This window comes from Calidris pugnax, unplaced genomic scaffold, assembly GCF_001431845.1.
Source record: "Calidris pugnax isolate Ruff unplaced genomic scaffold, ASM143184v1 scaffold156, whole genome shotgun sequence".
In the NCBI taxonomy this organism is placed as follows: Eukaryota; Metazoa; Chordata; class Aves; order Charadriiformes; family Scolopacidae; genus Calidris; species Calidris pugnax.
The window spans coordinates 2,656,929-2,681,394 of record NW_015090889.1 but is presented as its reverse complement, the minus strand read 5'-3'; the positions used below and the strand labels follow the sequence as shown (position 1 = coordinate 2,681,394).

Sequence of the window (24,466 nt, the reverse complement as noted above, 5' to 3'; positions counted from 1 at the left end):
GCTGCAGATTTGATTGTACACTGTAATTATGTCCTCACATACATCCGGTGTGTGCTAAAGCATGAATCATTGTTTTCTCCGTATCAGGCTTTCTGGCACCCCCATGCTTTGTCCCACTAATTGATTCTTACCTGCTCAGAAATATAGCAAAAGCTAGTTAAAACTAACTGTGATTCTAGGGATCATGCTCCCCAGTTCTCACCTCTCTGCTCCCAGCACTATGCAGTGCCATTTTCAGATTACCAGTTCTTAGTACAGGACAAAAATGCAACAGTGAAAGACTACATTGACAATGCAATCAGTCACTACCTCCTACAGCTATATTAAGATTAAGACAGGTACTCTCCACTTGTGAAAAATCTCCTCTCGAATCAACAGAATTCTCAGAAGCACCACTTTCAAACTTAGAAAGTAAACCAGTAGGAGATACTTCCCTGTAGGCTTCCAACGAACAGTCCTGCTTGCAAAATACCAGTACAAAGAGCAGTCTTTTGAAGGTCCGGCGAGTGGCAATTACATAAACTAGTATTCACAGATCAACACTTGAAACTACTGTGAGGAAGATGCATGATGTTTTAAATACTACCTACACTTCTACTGAGGTTTGTCAATCCAAAAGAAAATCTGTTTGATTTTCTTATTTCCTATTTCTTTCTGATTTCTTATTTCCCCCCTCCAATACTGGAAATACCTAGAAAAGTTAGTAATTTTTAGCCTTACTACCCATAAGAAACCTGATGTAATCAATTAACTTTCTTCGCATGTCTTTTAAACATCTGGCTACTCAATAATTGGCTGCTGTACACTGTCAGTCTAGAGAGTTTTTGCAGCATGTGCTTGATGTGCATTTCACAATGATGCCACAGAAAATGTTTGTTTGAGAATGCCAACAGCAGTCCAGCAAGATAGGCATATTGCTGTTATTCACCAGAATTTTTCCACTTACACTTCTACACGACAAGGATGGCTATTTAACTTAGAGAACACACCTAACAAAAGCAAGTTTTACAGTGATTATTCTGACCCCATGCCTCTTGCCCAATTTGGATATTTTCATACACTTTCTAAACAGAATTTATATCCTGTTGAAAACCTAAGTGGTGTGCTTGAAAACATCTGTTCCAACATCTTTGTATAACCCTCACTTTCCAAATACCATAAATGCCTAGAAATTTTCTTGTACAGTACTGTGCTATAATATGCTTTAACACATACTTCCAAAACACAACACAAAAGCTATAGCTAAAAAGGCATAAAATTTAATGTTTTATAAGCCAAAATTTTAACCTTAGTCAATAAATATTTTTATTACAAAATAAGTCTTTTAGAAATCTGGCACACCAAAATTAAACAGTGAAGTTATTCTACCAAGTGTCAAAAGGTGCCCAAAGTGCCTTTTTCTCTGAAAAAAGGAAAGGAAGTGACACATGCACAGGCATTTGAGGTAGAATAATGTATTAAATTCTTACCATAGCAATGTTATTTTGAGCTTGCCCTCTGATCTTGCTAAACATAGATTGACCAATTCTGTCAGCACACCAAAATTTCAATAAGGAAGTAATATCCCAGAGGATCAGAAGATACTCTTTCACATACACTGTCCAATTCATCTGTATCTTGTTGGCAAGAACTAGGAGCACTGAAAACTGCAAAGCACAGCGGCAGCATGATGTTAATAACCCAATGAAACAGGTTATGGGATTTATGAAGGAAACTTAACAATGCTTTCAACCAGGAGTACAAAACATGTACTATCTCACCACTAAAAGGTTAAGAACTGCTATGTACCCACAGCTTATTCCCACACAAAGTAATTAAGCACACTGTGAATTAATATCCTTCCTTCTTCACACAGACAAACAGACACTTAAGCTGAACTAAAATACTGAGGCAAACGGCCAACTTTGACACATACTATAGACTAACTTACAACTACTACAAAAACCCCACCCATTATAGTACATGCAAATATCTTTCCTCAAAGTCAGATGTGTGCATTTCCTAGAGAAACCACTGCAAGAAATCCAAGTTTAGCTAAGATCATTAGCACTACCCCAATAAACTTTTATGAGGTTTTGTATACCCCAAAAGGGTACATACGTATTTGAGGACAACACTATAGCCAACTGCCAAGTTCAAGAAAGACTTACCAACAATTTCTTCTCCAAATTTCTAATAATTTCAGAAATAAAGCTTTTACATCCTGACATCTATTCAGGACAACTTAATTTCCAATTTTGAATGGAAACTGCAATACCTTATGAAGCAAATGTATTTATTTAGAGATAGTGTAAAGTCTAAGGTGAGCAAAACTTTGTTTAAATAAAATTAGTATTTGTTAAATATATACACCACAGTAATAAATGATGAATATTATTCTGCCAATAGATATATAATTCAAGTAAATATCCTTAAAAATCTCTTAAAAGAATCACAAAAGTATTATTTAAATTTGATGAGAATAATACCACCATGTAATGATTTTTATTTTGCTTTCAAATACCATTTTTCTGTTAATAAAGCTACACATTTGACAAATCGCAGTACAAAATGAAGTCAACCACTACTGAAATTTCTTCCCTCTGTGAAAAAGAAAGCATCTTATGCTTTGCAGACAAAATATGCTTGCATTTCTGTAAAAATTCCCTTGAGCCTCCCAGCCCGGGCAGACCCAGGATACTTGGATCATCAATCTCTACCATTAGAGCTAGTACTGAATGTATTTTGGGATAAAAGTGCGTCCAGTCTGATCAATTAAGAACAGACAGAATGCTTCATAAATATTAATTAACTACTCTGGACCATCATGTATATGTTTCCAGCTGGTACAGCTGGACCTTAACTCAGTGCTCCTCTACTGCCAGTGGCTGCTGTTTACTTTGCTGTCCCGTCTTGGCGCAGAGGCTTGGGAGCTGAGCTCTCCCATGCAGACCAAGGCAAAGAGAAAATGGAGTACTTCTGCCTTTTTGGTGTCATTCATAACTAAGCTGCCAGTGCCATAAAGCAATGGACCTACATTTTCCTTGAACTTCTGCTTTTAGTAACATGACTACAGGAGGTTTGCTTGTTATTCTTGACACCTTTTCCTAGTTCAAGCTCCAGCTGAGCTTCTTCCACCCTAAACATATCTCTGCACACCTGAGCAATATTTCTGTACTACGTCCTGTGAGTCTGACCCATTTTCCAAAGGTAGGGTGAATAAACAACTCCTCCAAAAAACACAGAATGAGTATTTGAGAGATTAAAAGACAGGAAGAAGGCTTTCTTATTATTATTGTTTTAAGAGTAAAAAGGAATATTCAAATTTAAATGTTTAAAAGCTACAGAACATACAAAATAAATTTACAACATATTGAATAGGCTCCACTGTATTCCTAAATATTTTCAAGATTTTATATTCAAATTGACTCTATCAATTCTTATAACTCAGTGACTAATTCAGAACATTATGAAATGAAACATCATTTTATCATGAATCATGGGTTTTAGCTGCGAGGTATGAGAGATCTGAAAGTTAAGGATAAAGAGAAAAAATCTTACTGAAATACCCATTAAACAAAGAACTGTTAGCAATTTGCTTCTGAAGATCATCTTTTATGAGTACTACTGAAAAGAAAGATCTTACTCACAAAGCGGTACAACTTATTGTCTGCCTCTTCTGTTGACTTTTCATATTTTAAACTTTAAATCAAACATGCGCATGTAAAAGGTAAAATTTAAAGATCATTACTTCAAAGATTGATCTCTAAGAGAACAAGCATTGTTGGCAAAACATGGCTTTGCATAACCCTTTTTTTTTTCTTATTCCTTAAAGAAAGATAAAAATCCAAGATTCACATTAACTTTGCCTATGCTGTAGAGTATCTCAAAACTTTTCAATGAGGAAGGAATCCCATGACATTTAGCCTCAGGGTCCACACAGTTTTATCCAAACTCTCATATCTTCTCATATCCAAATTTTTCCTTGATACTTATTTTTTTATTTTAAATTTAACAGATATCATCACCACTTCTACATGGCAAGTATCTCTTGGAGCTCTGTATTTTAGTTCATTTCATACTGGGATATACAAGAAAAAAAATATCAGAATTTAGCAATTTAAACAAACCAGGCAGGAAACAAAAAACACAATGGTAAAGAAGTCAGTAAGAAATCACAAAATAATACACAAGTGCCAAAAATTTTTACATATAAAAAGGAACAGAGAAGTCAAAAAGTCATATGTGAAAGTATTCAGGACTCAATTTTTCAGATGCACAAAATTCAGTCAGCATACTATAAAGATCCAGAATGATTTGAAATTAATATACATAAGGTTACATATGCCCATTATTACTAGGAAGAAATTTTAGTATGTTACATATAAGGAACCAAAAAAGTAAAATCAGTACATTACCATGGGACCCAATTGCAAGAGTAAATGAATATATTTAAAAGCTGTCTCTGAAGCCCCAAAGAACTATAAACAAACAGTCAGCTAAAAACACAGACCTTGGCCATATGCCTATCTAACCGGGTTGTCTCTCAGTCTTACAAACTGACTACACAAACATATTTAGGAAGTTATAATACATTTTTCATAATTGCCTGTTAAATAACATTGCATTTAAAAAACTAGTTCACGACATATAGTTATCACAAGGTTTTTAAAGCAGCAGACTTCCTAATTCACCTTTCATAACTTAAGAGTAACCACCTACTTTCTCTAGTAATCATTCACTTTATTGACAGCAACCATGAATCCTATTGTGCACAGGTGTGGACACAAATTTTTGCACACACCACCTGAACTGAGTACAAAGAAAAATGCATTTACCTGTACCTTTGATAAAAAGCAAGATGTATTCTAAATTTCAAAACAGTATGAGAAGCATGCTGGCTGCAGTCATTTTAGTCAAGGGAAAACCAGTTTGGCATGAAGGATGCTCTATATTTTTCCTTAACAAGGAAGTAATTTAAATGAATATTATTTTTTTTTTATGCAGGACTTTATATTCCTGAAGTTCTTTAAACATGGATATTTGATTTTTAAGTCAAAACTGATATTCATATTCTTCCATATAAGATCTTCTGTCATAATTTATTAGCACAACTTGGATAGCTGACTTTTTTGCATATATCCCCTCTGTGGCACAGAGAAGTTCCTGAGAATCATCAAACTGTGAAGAACAAAGAAAATGTCCACAATTTCTGTACACTTGAGCCTTTGGCAGGATGTTAGTCCTGAGCATTCCCTCTGGTAAAATGGCAGTCTTGTTGCTCCACTGCTATAGGTTCTCTCATACCTTGCAATAATTTACACCCAGACCAGCATATTTAAAGCACTAACTGCTAAATTAGTTCCCATAAATGGGATATTTCAGAAAGTACAGCTTTTTGGAGGGGGGCTTACCTTGGGTTTTTTTTCTGTTAAGCTTTTCAATCCTAAACCTTTCTTCAAGGCCAAGGTGCTAATTCACACAGGTTTCTTCCACAAATCCAGGAATCCTGAATAAAAACGACTCTAACTCCATATGCAAAAGTTCTACAATCCCTTTTCAATGCCTATGTAAATTCAGACCAGATATAGATTAAAATCAGCTGGCTCTTTTTCCAACCTCTCTGTCCAACTCTAAATTTAGAAGCACCCAACAATATTCCTCCTCTTAAACTTCTCTGCCACAAAATGTAGCTTATATCTCTCATGCCTTTCCTGAATTCATCTTCACATACAGAGGGGGAAAAAAAAGGAATCATTATAATAATCCTACTCTCACCTATTAAACGCAACGCCATTTTTTTCTCAAACACCAACCTGTTTTCTTTGTGACACTTCTATCATTGAACAACTGCCTCAGTCACTCCCTAGTCCCTAATATGCACTTACAGATACTGTACAACTACCAAAACACTTTCCTCCATGGTACATGAAAGAGACCAGTGCTGGTGGAAAGATACAAGAATAGGACAATTACCTGTTTCCAAACAGTAAGTTAAGACAATATTAAGTTTGATTCTGTGCTACGCCTCACTTCTAGTGACCTCTGTCAGGCTAACAAATCAGGACTAGCAGAAGACAGGCAAGAAGGCTGCATCACCCTTGACTCTCAGATATATACACAATCAGTGGAGAAGATCGAGGAGGAGAAGACAGTGGTGGTAGCAGTGAAGGTCGCCTAGTAAGTGGCTAGGAAACTTAAATACCACCTCTAGAGATTGTCCCAATCTTCAAATGTTCCCTCATACAACAGCCCAGTAACTTAAACACGGCAAGACTACAAGTTTATACCTCACATCACGGAAATGACAAATACCAGCATTTAATAAAAAGCTATGTATGTTACAATTATTTTTCAATACAGAAATTTTCTTTTTTCTTTTTACCAACAAAAAGAGTGAAGCTACTTCCTACACCACTTGTATTTCTATGTTATTTTCACAATAAGAATTACAGAAGTACTTCTTTAATCCAGTCATTCTGGTAGTCTGAATACCCAACTTCCTCAAACCACTTTTCCTTTTCAGATTCAGACTTCACTAAGAGAATTTCTATGTCATGCCTATAAGATGTGCATTTACTTTCTGGTAATGAAACATAAATGAATTCTTATACAGAATAACATAATTCAAATTAGACAACCATAAAAGCTGGATTTTTTTACCCCACTATTTAGCTGCAAACTAACAGTAGAATCATTACTTTTGATTCCTATTTAAAAAAAAAAAATCCAAAAGAAAATCCTCTGAAGAGATCAGCACCAGAGTTGAGTAAAAGTAATTTACTCAACAGAGTATGAACAATGGATACTTTAACACCACTACTCCTGAAAAAAAATAGCATTAACATAGCACCACATCTCATTTGCATTGACTGCAATAGTTTTGCAGTGAGTTCACTAATGTCTAATCCCTATAATGACAAGTGACACACAGTTTTTTGTCTTCTGATTAATGAGCAGGCATTTCTAAAACTTGCTAGTGGTGAGATTCTTCAACTTTCTTCCTTAGCCTTAAATTAATAGTGATTTTCAGACTGAACATTTTTAGTAAGTAGCACTAAGCCTTTCAACTCAAAGAAATATGAAATTTTTCTCACCTGAAATTTTGAGCAACATGCTGTTTGTTCCACACTGATTTCTAGTAAATTAAGTAATCAGAAAAAACCAGACATTTTTCATTGCACTATGACAGATGAGCGACTCAAATCTTTTACATATACCATGTCTCTGACCACTGCGCACACAATGGGGTTTTTTTAATGTTAAAAGGAATTGATACTGCTGGGTTTACCTATTTTGATTAGTAATAATCACAAAAATAGTTAACTAAGAGCACACACCCAGTTTTATGAGATGTAAATAGAAAAGGAGGAAGTGTGTTATGTGGTAAAAAAGAGAAAGTCAGAATCTCTTCTAAAGAAGTCCTGGAGTCAGTATTCAGGCACAAATCCTATTAAAGAAAGGAAGAGTTCTTCCTGAGAAAAAACACGGGTTGAACTGTTGTATTACCTGACTGTAAATGAAAGCATGAGTGAAAGCCTTTTTCTTCTTTTTCATCACCCTCTGTCCCATCCCTTGATTTGAAAGACATCACCCAGCACCTCTTTACCTGCTCTCCCCTGCAACCCAGTGGTAAGTTTTAGTCATATTGGTACACTAGCTATAAAATTTCAGCAGCTCAAGATTCAATGACACTGGTTTCTGTGCAGCTATGCAGCAAATGAGACTTCCATCGGAACACTTAAAGAAGCGGGTGAATAATACCTGTAGTGTATGAAAATAAACACACCGTGTGAAGAATACCTGTAACAATAATCATGACTCGTTGCCTCCCTATTTTAACACGAAAATTCTCTGTATACAGCAGACCACAAACAAACATGAGGAAAGATTTGAAATAATGGCCTTAGAAAGATTAGATGAGGTGACTATTGAGTTTGACTGGGAATCTTTTCAAGCTACAGCAGGTGAGACAAGTACTTTTGTGGGAAAACTCAAATAGGAGAAGAGAAGCCTTAAAGGTTAAATATATGGAGCTCAGCTTTGGCCACTTTTAAGTCTATTCAGAAAGCTTAAATGTTGAACTTTAAAAAAAAAAAAAAAAAAAAAAAAAGATGCATTAAAATGGCTGGCATTCCTACACAAACATCTCTGGCTCATATTAATACTGGGACAGCATTCAAGGCCCAAGTCTTGCCATTCCACACAGTACTATGTGAAAGTAAGGACTAGTAAGCATTGGAGCCAGGAGCAGGAACATATCTTAATTATGCTTTGTTCACACAGAAGTCAGACAGGAAACCAGCAGCTGCAATTCTATTTCTCATAAGCACCAAGTTAAGCAGCTCGTAAGCAGTACTTCCCCTTATTTCCAGTGAACTGGCCGGGAAAAAGAAATGAAAATGTTTGCAAATAGCAGAATTTCTCATGCATTGAATATATTTTCAGCACCAATGTTGCAAACTCAATTCTAAGGACTTGTTATTTTAAAATACTTCAGAGATATTTGATCTCTTCTATTTTTAAAAGACTACCCAATATACTTGTCAGCAGACTATTTCAGAGAAAGAAAGTAAATTAAAGGAGGTCCAACACTGGAATGTTACCTGCCACCTGGAGGGGCTTAACAAATTATACAGATTGGTGGTATTTGAGCCCAGTGCTCAATCAGTTAAAAACCATGTCCATCCACATGCAGTCAGTAAGTTCCAGCTGGCGACAGGAACTCCACACAAAGAAATACAGGAACTCCACACAAAGAAATAAAGTATCAACAAGAGATGACTATCAACAAGATGATCACTATTAATATAAACTACTGACATTAAGTTGGAAAATACTGAGGGACATTGTAGACAACTACCTATCTGACTAAGAGTCACAGCATTTCTTTTACTTATCTTTTAAATTTCTTTTGGTGTAAGACAATAAAAGAGTTGCCTAATTTGTATGAACAGAAGCACACATACACTTTTATTTATTAAAATATATATGTGGTATCACAAAATAATCTAAAGAGAAATTTTCATATTGTAATTTTCATATCACCTATATTACTTTTACAAGGGAAAACACTTTGAAAGGTACAAAACAAATGTCCACAGACTGCATATAAAAAAGAATTGAACTACATACAAGATTCATACCATTTTTACTATGGCCAGGCCTCCACCTTTTCCTACATCACTGCATGAATATATAACTCTGAATTTATAAGCAACTCTATGGTACATTTATGTGGATTCAGTTATTTTGTTCTCCTCTAGCTTTCAAGAGCTGCACATTCAACCTACATGCTTGCAAAAAATATCTTTTACTGCAGTAAACCTATAACAACTGTCCTTAAAAGAAACCAGTGTAAGCAGCAGGCAAAGACAAAACAAAGTAAAAATTTTTAATTATTTGAAGGTCTTCATATTTGTGGCAATTAGCACATATATACATAGTTGGATTTTGTGTGCTACTTCACGTATAGAAGGAAGCAGATATGAAATTAACTGTTGCAAACTGTCTTAAGATGAAAATGCCATAGATTCAGATGTGTTTAAATACCTCTGCTACATGATCATTTTATTCTTTTCAGGAGCAAGTGGAAAATAATTCTTTAGCATGCAATAACTATTTTTGCCATGTGTTGCGCACATGTATTCTATTTCCAGCACACATTACCACCAAGCACATGAGAGCATATTATTTTTGCCAGCAGGTTTTCTCAGCCAAAGATATAAATGGCACAGCAGGCTCAGTACCCTCACCAATAAAGAAACCAGGTGCCATAAGCACTTAAAACACTAGGGTAAAGTGTTAGTTAGCTCATAGTGCACTGTGATAACCTGCCTCAGAGAACTGGAAGGAAAACCAGCAGCCTTTCTTCACAAATCAAGATGTCAAATGCCCACAGACAAGATACAAGTATTTCAAATGGATGTGACTACTCAATTTGAGTTAAAACTTACGGAAGAGAACTGGACCTTCGACACCACAGTGGAAAGTCAAATATTCAGAAGTACATAACAGAAGTTAAAAAGAATTAAATTCCTCATCTAAGTATAAACATATTTACAGTGATGTCCTGGGTAATAGAGGCCTAGCCAAAAGTTATCCTTATCATTTTAGTATTAACAGGGCTGATCAATAATCTGTATCTTTCTGTTAATGTGATCTTTACTTGGTTTTAGCCACTTTAAAACCACACAGTTTTTAACCATTTTATATGGAGCGTGGATGAGTGAGTGTAACTTCTGACAAAGAACTGATCCACATGCATGCCTTGGAACTATAGCAAAAGCTCTAGGCAACATCTGAAACTAAGCCTGCAGCTTTTGAGAAGATGTAGGACAGTCTATGACAGACACAGAATATACACATAATAAAGACTTGATCTTTTTCTATTAACTAGGATTTGAAGATGAGAAAAAGAGTGAGAAATACATGAACTAAAATAGTCACATTCCATCATAATCATGTTCAAGTCGGTCTGGTATCATGTTGGGAGTCAACCAAATTGCTCAGCACTCCTACAGACCTGTTACCATCACCAAACCATGAACAACTTGATATTACTAAAAGAGAGTCTTATGTCTAATAAAGTCCTCTGTGCTTTCTGTGCAATACATAACATTCCACTTCAAAATATGCAACACTGTCTTGGGAATCTAAAATGTACTTTTTACAGAGATGTACAAGCAGCTGGGAAAGCCAGATGAAGTTCCTGAATTGTCATAATGCAGGTTAGGATACTAACCTAGCTTTCAAGAGATAAAAAAAAAATAAAAGTTAAATGTCTTCACTCTTACATACAGAGAACTTTTTCTCCATCCCAAGATTTGAACTGAAAGGCTTAAAGCAAAAGCATATTGCTGATGCAGGCCTATAAAGACAGACAAACAACATTTTGGAATCTGGGAATATATCTCAAACTGGTAATCTAATACCCAGTACTCCAAGGCAGTGCAATTCCAGACTCCAAAAAAGAACTGCAACTGTCCACAGGTAAAGCAGTGAGAATAACAATCCGTATAAGGCATCTCTCAAAGTCTGCACAAACTGGCAACCATCAAGGGCCAGAATTACAGAAAGAATCTTTTTCCAAAACGTGTGTGTCTACCTGAATAGCACTAAAGATACTTTTGGATTAAAAATAGCTAAAGAGCACCTCCCTAAATATTCCGTTCTCAGCTAAGAGTTCACCACCGTAGTCTGAAAAAAGAATGGGAAAAAAGAATAATCCTCTAGGGCTCCAACACCTGTTGGAGAAGGCTTAAAGTGACTTCAAGCATCCCACTAGCAAAATTAAAAAGGAGTATGGTAACATTACGGTAATGTTGGTATTCATTACCATACAGGACATTCTTGGAGCTACCACAGCTAATGACTCCAGATTTCATTGCTGTTGTCATACAAAATTATAGTTTTGCACGGGGTTTGACTCTGGCTGCCAGGTAATGATGCCACCAATGCCTTGTCAGTCCTGAGCACGGTCTACTTCAGAAAAACAACTCCCCAGTTTTACTGCTGAGCACAACTTCACAGGTTATGGAATATTCCTTTGCTCAACTCAAGTCAGCTGTGCCAACTGTGTCCCCTCCCAGCCTTTTGCCCGCCATTGGCACAGTAGGAAGCAAAGGGGTCTTGACGCAGTGCAAGCACTCTTCAGTGACAGCTAAAACATTGGTGTCTTACCTGTTCTGGTCACGAATCTAAAACACAGCACTATAAGGGCTGCCATAACGAGAATTAACTCCACCCCAGCCATGCCCAGTACTAGTTTTTAAGATCAGACCACTAGTCCACCATGTTAGCACCATAGATCAACCACAAGTGAAACAATCCAAATACTTCAGAATACCTACAGAGAGCTACAGAAAGCTGACACATACAAGCATACAGAAGAACCCACCTGAACAGCCCCATGACTTCAAAGAGCCTAAAGATACCAGTGAAGACTGTGTATATATTCCTGTAGCTTCAAATTTTAAATCAAGAGTTATCTAGCTCTAATATACCTGCAGAAAACTACACAGCCTATACCTTAAAGGCAACAAATTACGGCTATTTGAGCAACCTGGTCTAGTGGGAGGTGTCCCTGCCCATGGCAGGGGGGGTGGAACTAGATGATCTTTAAGGTCCCTTCCAACCCAAACCATTCTATGATTCTATGATTAAGGATCTTCCTGAACCAGCTGAGGCCAAACCATGACAATTTCCAATTAATGTAAGCTCAAATTAGCCAGTTACATGACCAAAGAGATTTGTGGATCAACCTTAGAGAAGCATAGTTTAAAAAAGATGACAAATACAGAGAAAAACTTATTATTATTATTATTATTATTCTGTAAACACTAAAATAAAAACTTCTCTTTATAAGAGAAACCGAGAAACAAATTGTCCAACTACCTAAGGGCACCCACTGCAGAAAACAGTTTTCCCCGGTATAAAATGTTCCGCATCCATTTGGTACCTTTTTCCATTTTAATTTTTTCTGTTCACACAAAATCTATCCCAGAAAAACCTTTACTATTTGAAAATTCATTATAGCACTTCAAGTAAGGTCTTCACTATTCTAGGTACTCAAACAGGTGACTTTCACTGCTTTATAATCATCTTGACAAGATGTCTCTTCCATTTAAATTCTGGAACATGCTTGAAGATGCTTCTCCACAGCCCCTGCTTGTGTGAAGTCTGCCCAACAAGTCACTACCAATTTCTACTCAGGAGACTCTTGTATCATTTCTGTAACCATCCAAAAAAGCTTGAGCATTGTGTCAGTTTCAAACACCTCACAAAAGTACAGAAGGAAGTTCTCCAGCTGTTCAGGATCCTATTTATTTTGCTCATGTGACAAGCTATATGGTTAAATTTATTCTCATTAATGAAATTATATTCAATCACTTGGTTATAAAAGCCTTACCTCTGAAGTTAGGCTCAAACCTTCCATTTTCCATTAAAAAAAGCAAGTTGCACTTCCAAAATTTTCACTCCTTAGCATAAACTGGATGTAGGAAGGGAACTCAAAATGGTCAAGTGTATCCTTCAGATGTTTGTCTCCCTAGGTTTTCTGTAAAGATACTCAAAAGAGAGGATACCCTGGAGAAGAACTCTGGCTGCCATACACAGAATCCAAACAAATAAATTTCTCTTTTCATCAGTATATTTATGCTTTGTGACTACTTCTCCAGAACGTAACAAATTATTTTTTACGTAATATTTCAATTTAATAATTTTAGGCATCAATTTTTCCCCATTACAATCAATTTTTTAAGGGCGTTGAGAAAGTCATTCCTGTTTCCTGTTATCCTCCTTTGGTTAAGCTGAAGAACTAACCAAATTCCACTTTCTCAGAAATATATCTTTTACAGAGAATTTAACATTTTTAGTATCTTTAGGTAGTTTTCACTGAAAAAAAATTATTTCCAAAAAATATCACATTTGTTGTGTGTATTTGTTCTAATGGTTAAAAGCCTAAGACAGTTCATTAAACTATTTAAACAGAATAATTAAGAAAATCACATTATTTTTTATTAGCAATTAAAACTTACCACAGCCTCACTATGTTAGTCAATAGCCAGAGATACACTTTAATTCTGCTTTTACACTTCCCAGCACACACAAGCCAGCTGAATGACACCAAGAGTAGTATAGCCCTTTGTTGCCCAAAATTAGTTCTAAAGACAGATATCAATCATGTAAAATAAAGCCATATTTCAAATCACTGAAGTAGATGTTGATTTGTACTTCCATGTGATTGTATTACAGAGTCCAGCCTTAGGTAAGTCTTACACTAGTAAAACACTAGCTTGATTGTTCCTATTAAGTCACTGTCCAAAAATGTTGATTCTGCTTGGCAAGAATCACCACATAACTGGAAGACCAGTTCAGGCAGATTTGGTTTTTTAAGTAAATATTAAGTAATAGCATAGATCTGAATTTCAAGATGGTTTCAGTTCTAAAGGAGAAGGAGAAAGGAGAATGTTTATACTATTAGCATAAATTAACCTTTTACATTTCCATTTTTGAATCAAGCCACACAAGAGGAGGATCGGTTAGACGTTCTGTTTCACCAGCTGAAAAGGCAAATCTCAGAATCACATCAATCAAGGAAATACACTGCTAAAAAGATGGCTTTCTAACGGCCTTTCATAATTTGTCTTTGACTAATGGTCTGATCTTAAATTTGTTATTCATGGGCTTTCTTCTCACAAATCACAGCAAGCTACAGTTTACATCTCATTCAAGACCAAAAAAGGAAGAAAAATTGCATGGAACAACTAGCATCCTAGCTGAATACAACAAATTACCAGAAACATTTATTTTTTTTTAGTTTTATGCTGAGGCAATATGAATAAAGTTGTCTCTACTTCCACTAGAACCTATCAAAAACTTTGACACAAGAGAAAAGTACACTGTGGTTGAAAGTACTTTCAATTCAAATAGTCTTCAATCACTGGAAGCACAGAGTCCCTCTTAGAAATATGTTTTTAATATATTTCTCCTGTCACTAAAGGAGTACTAAGGTTGCCATTAGATAATTTGAAAACTAACGGATGCAACATTTCATAGACAAGTGTTTAGAGCACACAATGTAGGAAGACAGAAACATCTGAACTGATGTCCTGCACAAGCCTGAAGAAAAGAATCTTGCATCTCAAGTAAGGGATGGAAGAAAGAACCCAGCAGCTACAGATTTATTCTCTTCTGTTGAAGATAATCCATTGCAGCTTCTGTACAGTCCTAGTTACACAGCAGTGGTCACTACTCAGTCAACCGGAGAAAAAGCTTCCTTACTACCTTTGTTTAGCCCATTTTGACACAAGTTCCTCAGAGAATTTATATGACTGGTCCATCCTCAATTTCATAGCTCCTCAATAATAAAGGTCTTGCCTCAGTCTTATTTTGGAAAGCCCATACTGAATGGATGTGGTGAGTTAACTTTGTCTGGCTGTCAGGAGCTCACCAACCCCTCTCTCTCTTCACCTCCTCAGTAAGATGGGGAAGAACACAATGAAAAGCTCACAGGTTGAAATAAGGACAAGGAAATAGATCACTCACTGGTTACCGTCATAGGCAAAACATACTCAACTTTCAATATAAATCTAATTTATTGCCGATAAAAATGAAGCTGGTTAGCAAGAAACAAAAACAAAACTAAAAACACCTTTCCCCACACTCCCTTCTTTCCTGGCTCAACTTCCCTACTAACTAACTCCTCTACCTCTTTCCCCACTGCTGAACAGCACTGGGGGAATGTGGAGTGATGTTGCAGTAAGCCCATAACACTTCATCTCTGCCACTCCTTCTTCCTCACAGTTTTCTGCTGCTTCAGTACAGTGTCCCTCCCAGGGGACACAGTCTTCACAAACTGCTCTAACACGCGTCTTTCCCACGGGCTGCAGTTCTTCAAGAACTGCTTCAGCATGGGTCCTTTCCATGGGGTATGGTCCTTCAAAAACACACTGCTCCAGTGTGGATCCCCCACATGTTGCTAGAAAATCTGCTCCTGCATAGGCAACACTTCACAGGCCACAGCTCTTGCCAGGAACCTGCTTCTGAAGGGCTTTCATGGGCTGCTGCTTCCTTCAGGGCACATCCACCTGCTCCAGCATGGGGTTCTCCATAGGCTGCAGTGTGGATATCTGCTCCAGAGTCATCATCCACGACCCGCAGGGGGACAACCTGCTTCACCACGTTCTCCTCCATGAGCTGCGAGGGCATGGCACTCGAAGCACCTCTTCCCCTTCCTTCTTACTGACCATGGTTTCTACAGGGCTATTTCTCTCACATTTTTCTCACTGGTCTCTCTCAGAGCTACTGCACATGCTTTTTTACCATTTCTTAAATATGTTATCACAGAGATGCCACCAGCACCGCTCACGGGCTCAGCTTTGGGCAGCCAGAGGTCCGTTTTGGAGCTAGCCAATAAAGCAACAGCTCCTGGTCTCTTCCCATAGAGGCTACCCCCCCGCTATCAAAACCTTGCCATGTAAACCCAGTACAGTGGTTTAAAAACTTCATTGGCAACTACAGAATAACTTTAAGAGAGCTGAATATATGAGGAAAAAAAACCAACTTTCCTATAATTTTCTAGTCAGGCATTGCAATCACCAATGAGAAGGCAGATAAGTGACCCTTAGCTGATTAGAGCTGATTTGAAGACTGCACTGTTGTTGACAGTCCCACCCAACTTCCTACCCAGTTCCTTGTGCCTGCATTCTCAACAGGAATGGATCATTCACTTGGAAATAAAGAAAATGAACATGGTAATATTTCTCATACTCTCACTGAAAAACTTCCTGGAAACCTCCCATTTGTATTTTTTCTGCAGCTAAAAGGGATATTTATCTATTTATCTATATTTATCTACTTACCTGCAGCATAAATCACAGAATCATAGAATTGTCTAGGTTGGAAGGGACCTTTAAGATCATCTAGTCTAAACATCAACTTAATTCTGATAAAGAAAAAAAAAAAAAACCCACCCCAAAAAACCCACGTTACTAAACCATGTCTCTAAGCACTTATCAACCTGTCTTTCAAATACCTCCAGGGATGGCACCTCAACCACCTCCCTGGGCAGCCCATTCCAATGCTTAATAACCCTTTTGGTGTAAAAATTTTTCCTTATATCCAATCTGAACCTCCCCTGGCACAACTTGAGGCCATTTCCTCTTGTTCTATTGCCTGTGACTTGGGAGAAGAGACCAACCCCCGCCTCTACATCCTACTTTCACGTAGTTGTGGAGATCAGTAAGGTCTCCCCTCAGCTCCTTTTCTCTAGGTTAAACAATCCTGGCTGGGATTGCTCCAGCCCTCTGACCATCTTCACATAGCCCTCCTCTGGACCTGTTCCAACAGATCCATGTCCTTCCTGTGTTGAGGACTCCAGAGCTGGATGCAGTACTCCAGGTGGGATCTCACCAGAGCACTGTAGAGGGGTAGAATCACCTCCCTCAACCTGCTGGCCATGCTTCTTTTGATGCAGCCCAGGATGCAGCTGGCTTTGTGGGAAGCCAGCACACATTGCCAACTCCTGTTGAGCTTCTCATTCACCAACACCCCCAAGTCCTTCTCCTCAGGGTTGCTCTCCAGCCATTCTCCACCCAACCTGTATTTGTGCTTGGGATTACTGTGACCCAGGGGCTGGACCTTGCTCTTGGCCTGGCTGAACTTCATGAGGTTTGCACGGGTCCATCTCTCAAGCCTGCCCAGGTCCCTCTGGATGGCATCCCTTCCCTCCAACGTGGTGACCGCGCCACACAACTTGGTGTCATCATCAAACTTGCTGAGGGTGCGCTCTATCCCACTGTCCATGTCTCTGGTAAAGATGTTACACAGCACTGGTCCCAGTACTGACCCCTGAGGAACACCACTCATCACTAGCTTCCACTTGGACATTGAGCTATTGACCGCAACCCTTTGAGTGCCATCTAGCCAGCTCCTGATCCACTGAGTGGTCCATCCATCAAATCTGAGTCTCTCCAGTTTAGAGACCAGAATGTCATGCGCGACAATGTCAAATGCTCTGTACAAGTCCAGGTAGATGATGTCTGTTGCTCTCCCCTTGTCTACCAATGCTGTAGCACCACTGTAGAAGGCCACCAGATTTGTCAGGCATGACATGATTGGTGAAGCTATGTTGACTGTGACCAATCACTTTCGTCTAAGATAAACTTTCCTCACTCTCAAAAATCCAGAGTTATTCCAATTTCTTCTGAAATTCAGTATGCTCCTCAGGGTAGAAGGCAGAGGAGCATTTGGAGTTATCTGACTGAGACACTTCCAAAAGAAAGCCATTTAAACCAGTTTTTCTTATTGGGATTTTTTTCTGTATACATTAGGAGATCAAACCACACCCCTAACTGTACTTTTTAGGGCCTCAGTTGTTCAATATGTGCTCTAGAAAATCATGACAGCTATTAGTTTTTTCTAAAAAACAACACCAGAAACAAAATTAAGAATTAAAACAACCAATGTAAGACAAATGCAAGCTGTAGACTCCAAACTCAACAGATTACTATGCACACACTCACAAGATATAGCTGTCATATAGCTGACCAACCTGTCAGATTTCACATTGTCATGTTGCTCTAGGGGAAATGCAACTATCATTGAGCCTAGTAGTCTACAAGCGGCTAGCATCAATCTGCATCTGAAAGTTGGTAAAAGTCTGGAATGAAAAAAAAGAGGGAAGAACTTAGTTACCATCTACCTCTGAAGGTATTTATTTTGGGAAATGAAATGTACGTACAGCAACAAAACATGTTCAGAAGACACTAAAATATTTTCATGTGTGTTCTGAATTCTCAGAAGTGAACAGTGGAATAATACATGACCTCTTTTTCCAGTTCATGTGCAGGAGCTGGAATCTGGAGAACGAAAATATGCTCTGAGAAAATACGCTCTCTCTTCTTGCTTGGTTAGCAAAGACTGAGGGGAAAAAGAAGACTACACCCACAGTAATACTTCCCTACTACTCTTGCTAGTTATACAAATATAAGAGTAGGTCAAGTATTTGAGAACTATTATGTAATGTCCAGTGACAGGACAAGAGGAAATGGGCACAAACTTGAACATAAGAAGTTCCATCTAAACACGAGGAGGAACTCCTTCACTTTGAGGGTGGCAGAGCACTGGAACAGGATGCCCAGAGAGGTCGAGGACTTTCTGTCTCTGGAGACATTCAAAATTCGCCTGGACACATTCCTGTGCATCCTGCTCTAGGTGGACCTGCTCTGGCAGGGGGGTTGGACTAGATGACCTCCAGAGGTCCCTTCCAACTCCATATCATTCTGTGAACACCAGGTGGAAAGAGGGAAAGAAAATAATATAAAAGGAATCTGTTTCTTTAATGACTGTAACCATCAATAAATAAAACTGTTTAAAAAGAAAAGAATATTAACTGATCTGAAATATCCAAAGTTTGTAATCTCAAAATATAACATAACCCCCATTTCGCATCTCCAAACACACAGACAAGGAGAAAAGAGAAGACTTGGAATCATGCCGAAGGCTTCACCTTGCCAAAACAAAACTTCCAACAGCAAAATTCTATAATAAGTTCTATAAATATTATTTTCCCTTTTATTCAAAGCCCTAGGAAACTGAAGAACAAAAGCTTTAAGGTGCAATATGAAGTGTTTCAACTCTTTGGACCACAAACTTCATTGAACACTATCTGAAAACTCAGAAAGTAGCTCTTGGGGAATATATTCTATTTGTATCTTCTTTCAGGCCTTACAGAGTTAAGAGCAGAAGAAGCTGCGAGATTGTCTCCAGAATACACTGGCACTTCAAAATAAGTATTGCAACAACTTGCAGACAGTCCTTCCCCCCTTCCTCACAGTACTGTATGCCCCAACAGTACTATGCAGCACACGCGCTTCAAGAAATTTTGTGAAGATGAAAAATCCTGCAAATCTGCTTCCAAATCTACCTGAGCAGTATCACTAATATGCATATGCTAAAAATCACATTTATAATGAAAAATTAAGCTATTCAAACTGCCTATATAAATGTAATTCATCCCCTTGTGTGAACACAGCATGGCTCTTAACTACTTGATCACAAACTTTTTACGCATGGAACACCTCTCCTACCCTATGCAGAGACTGTGCCTCCTTCAAGGGTGGAATACTGCCAGGAAACGAAGACAGAGTGCCTTGGCTGCAAAACTGGGCAAGCACACAGCACAGGCTTACACAGGCCAGGGCTGTTCATACACATTCGCTCCAGAAAGGCCAAAATCTTATTTATTTGGTTTTAGACACAGAAAGAAAGGGACAATAAGTGACTCAGAAACAAAGCACTTTTGATGGAAGCACAAGAAAACCTCATAGACATAATGCAATCTTAACCCCAGCCAAGCTCTTCTTTGACTTCTAGGTGTCCCTTTTGATCACTGCTAGAGCGTTAATGAGGAACTTTCTGCACTTGCAGATGTATACAGCATAAGGAAGAAGATACAAAGAAAACAGTGGTAAAGATTCAAAGTGAATTTTTATGCAGAAAAGAAAGGATAAGATTGCTGTTTCCTCCCATTTCACCATATGAAAATTCCGTAATTTGGAATCACACTCAAATCCACATTAGTCATCAACAGAGTTTAAATGTTTTAATCACTCACACTGTCATTTTGTGAAAAACAGCTGGATGTCATGTTTTGTGGACTAGCCCTTAGAAGGAAACAAGACACTTGGCTTCTGGCTTTCACAGATTTTTGTTGATAGCTGAAGAATGGCAAGATTTAAGGATCTTGAATTTCATTCCACACATAAAAGGGAATTACATTCTAGGACAAAGTTGCTCAACCTGCAGTCTGTAAAACATTAGATGGTGGTCCAAAAAAATCCTAATTAAAAATTTATTTTTAAAAACATACATTCCAACACATGCAAGCAAGAAAACATAATTGAGGAAATACAAAAAATTAAACAAACATTCAAAGTTTAGCCTGATTGAATTGCACTACAATGCATAAGAAAATGTGACATTTCACAAGACGATCCTTGCATTTTAAAGGAAATTAAGTATTTTTGAAACAACACATTGTCCTTTAACATTTAAGTTTGAAAATATTTTCTTCTTTTCTACTGAATTTCCTGAGTAAGTCCCCTCCAGAAAACACCGTGTTATACCCGATGTTCCACCCTTCATCCTACTTCCCTAAGCTGTTACCTGTTTTCTCCATGTCCCACTCTGCTTTCTCTAGTTTTATTCTGTTTACAGACACCCCTTAAAGTCATCTATAGAAGCAATCTATCCAGCTTACTGAGCTCCTTCTGCCTGTTTTCATGGACAAACTTGCTTCAAGCGTTCTAGTTCACCCTGAATTTCAGTTACCACTGTGGAACACCCTTTATTTCACTGGTTCAGCTGCAGAATCTTCCTTTATTAGGACTCTCCTTTTACCTGTCACTTTTTTAAAAAATCACAAACACCTAGGCCACACCCTATCTCTACTCCCTCGTTTAAGATCCTGATATAGCTAACCAGCTAGTCTTTCAAACTCATCTTTTCAGGGCTAGTTTCCCTTCCTAACGTCCACACATAAATGCCACTGCATCTTGTCTACAGTCAGCTGTGTATACATACTCTGTCACCTTTTTTTATCCAGACAGACAGGCAACAATGCCTACATTAAAGTCTAATACCAAAATAGCTCCGCATCTGTGCAAATTCAGCCAACAATGAATACTGGAGCAGTACTTGGGGCTCATAAATACAATATTAATAGTATACCAGGGATCCTTTCTCTCAAAATCAGCATTTCTGATCTCATGTTTCCTGTATAACAATACCATAAAATTAATGGATGTTAAATAAAAAAAATTAGTTTAAAAAAACGCCAAAACTAACCAGGTGATAACACATCTCAACTAATGGCCACCTTTTTATACGAAGTACATAACACCTAAGTGAACCTATTTGCATGTGTCACTCTGATGCTGTATTCTTCATCAGATTAAAAACTAAAGCTTTTAAACTACTTTTTCCTGGAGATTATTAATAGTAGCTTATCTTTAAACTTTGTTGTTTTAAAACAAGATACAACCTTAGAATTAAATATGCTGGTTAATACATGCATATTTAACTTATTTCTATGTATTACTAAATGCTGAATTGATTACTCCCTTTTTTCAAGATAATTTTTTTCACAAGTCTTATAAGTAACAAACCGTATCTGGATGAAAACAGACTAAAAGGAACAAAAAAGAATTTTAAACTCAACTAAAAGTACTTAGGCATGTTACATATGTAAGAACTAGAAAAACTGTTTTGCATTTAAAAGTGAATTAATTTCACATTATGTGTGGCTAGCAACCTTAAGGATTGCATAAATGACAGGCAAATACAAGATTTTAGAACTGATCTCCTCCTCTTTCCTGACAGTTCTACTTGTATATTAGAAAGAAGAAAGTGACTTCTGTTTTCAGTTTCAAATGGAATTTAAATTAAATTTGGATAAAGTAAGAACCGGATGGGACATCTGAAAATAAGGAGGCTATCCACTTGATATCCACAAAAGACACAGTTATGCTTCAATTTATTTTTACGTTGACAAATTCTGTTTCCCAGTGTTTGGTAGTTCAGAGAATTCATTTCCCTAAGCACTTTGGCAAGACACGTGTACTGCCTGATACATGGGCTGGGGTGCATGCTTTTTGTTTTCTTTTCCTTTCAATTTGAGAATACATTCAGTCTGCAGTAACAGTCACGTTCACAATGAATTTTAATTTTAAGCATGTTTCTTTAATTAAAAGTTAATTTTAATGTGTTTAAAATAGCATTCTACACAACCTTTTAATATCGCCTTTAGCATTTGTTGGTCCTCCATTCTGAAGTACATGCAAGACTTTCTAGGAACTCAATTAAATAATTTTCTACTGCCATGAATAATCTATTATGTATTTCGAAATACTTTATGACACAGATAGAATACAAATTATATTCAACTCTTGTTAGCAAATGAGGAAAATAATACAAAAATGTTTTGATTGCTACTGAGATGAATATATACAAAAGGCACGGTTCCTTGGAATCTGGGCTATTTTTGTGCAACCTAAGACACAGATTTCCAGCTTCTGAGGAAAATTAAGTTTGCATACCAGCACAGAATATCCCTGGGACTTCACTCCGGAATATAACAGTTCGTACTTTCTTATCAGATTTCAAAGCATCCATAGCTTTTGACATCTACAAAGAAATGGAGGAAAGGCAATAACCAAACACTTTTTAAAGTACTTAATTCCAACACTTCACATTTATACTAAAAACTATTCTTTTCACTTACCATTTTTATAAGATTTTTGTTAAGTGCATTCTTGGCATGAGATCTGTTCAATCCAAGCACCACAATTCCTGGAGGGGAAAAAAAATTGTATCATTGTTACAATGGACTAAAATATATATTATCTATGTAAATTATTATTTTGAAATTATAGAAAAAGTACCATTGAGGACTGCAAAAAAAATGCTAATGTAATCACTTAACTACTGAGTTTTTGAAAGAAAATAAATTGACTTACATTTTCCAATGTTAAACATTTCATGTTCAACAAAAATGACATTTATTTTAAGAACAAAAATATGGTCCTAACACCTTCACATGGAAATAGAGCTGAATGTATAATTACACAATTGCATGCACTAATTTCATGTTTATGTGTGAAGTACTGACATGCAATCAGGAAAGATACTTAATTGTAAAGCATATGTTTCCATATTTATACAGCCTGCTTTCAAAAATTTCTGAAAGCAAGAAGTGCTACCAGAGCTAGGACTAGCAACAGGTAAAAGGAAGTTAAAACACAGAAAGAATGCTATCAACAAGAAAACTGAACTTTTATTTAAAAAAAGAAAAAAAAAAGAAAAAAATTCATATAAAAATTCTCCCCCAAGACACAAAAACCCCATTCAATACTTGGTCCGCAGCTCCAATCAGACTTTCACAGCTCTCTGAGTCCAGTTAGAGATCAGTTGTCTCACTGACTGATTACATGAGAATTGGCTGAATGTTGCAGCAGAAAAAACATTTCTTTGTTGTCGTTTCACACCTCTCGCTTAACAGGCATGATTATCAAACAGGAAAATTCCGAGAAGTTTATCTTGGAAGTAGGTCTAAGTTCACCAAGCCTATAGCTATCTTTTAGACAATTACTTCCTGCATACACTACAATTCCCTGAATTCTAAACACCAGCTCACAGTCCTATTAAATTGCTCTAGTCTGGGTAAGGTCTTATCAATCAGGACTTTTTTTTTTTTACTTGGAGAATGCAAGGGTGGTGGAGAAAGACAAAGGACCAAGACAGAGACCAGGAATGAAAGACAACAAGGGAGCTCTACCTCAAATAAAAATGCCCACAGTATGGCCATCAATCTACAAGACGAAAAAATACTCCAGAAACTCAGTATTTACCAGGTATTTACTAGTTCACCACTCAGTTTTGCACGTATAATCTATATGTAATCCAGCGCTCATAGCCTCCACAGGGTGCCTGTTTTTGAAATCTCAGTGCATACTACTTCTTTTATTTCATGGAAACCTCTCCTCTCAAACAACGGACTTATCAGCGCTTGAGCCCACTCCCCTTCCTCCTCCTCCTGCGTGTATATACCCATGCATGCACACAAGAGAAGATTAGAGAGAGCTCCTGCTCCTTCTGCAGGTACCAATTTGAAACCAAGCTACCGTTCCCAAGATTCAAATAACAAAGGTTAAACCTAAGTAACTGAACACATATGCTGGTTGCTTGCCTCCAGGGTACAATCAATTGCTACGTACATATACATCCTAAAAGAGGAGAGGAACCTGGCTAACCCAAATGACTTTCACTCTAGTGTTCTGTAAACCTGAATTCCCACCTGTTCATCCCACGGTTGGAAGCATTCATCTGATCTCCTGCAAGGGTCCTTATTCAGCACTTACAAAGGAATCTGTTTATATTTTGTTAACCAAACGGGACAACATTCAAGTAGTGTTTCTGACTACAG

The 24,466-nt window shown here is 37.3% G+C and overlaps 1 protein-coding gene across 1 annotated transcript in view; it reads right to left on the bottom strand.

Annotated features, from left to right (window-relative positions):
- Nucleotides 1-24,094, bottom strand: part of AUH (AU RNA binding protein/enoyl-CoA hydratase) — a 110,784-nt gene extending 86,690 nt beyond the window's left edge. Inside the window, exons 1-3 of the mRNA XM_014947578.1 lie at nt 24,019-24,094; nt 22,766-22,833; nt 22,581-22,668 (exon numbers count right to left, since the gene is read on the bottom strand). Of these exons, the coding sequence (XP_014803064.1) occupies nt 22,581-22,668; nt 22,766-22,833; nt 24,019-24,094 (232 nt within the window). The remainder of the gene's footprint in view (nt 1-22,580; nt 22,669-22,765; nt 22,834-24,018) is intronic.
- Between the last annotated feature and the right edge of the window lie 372 nt (nt 24,095-24,466).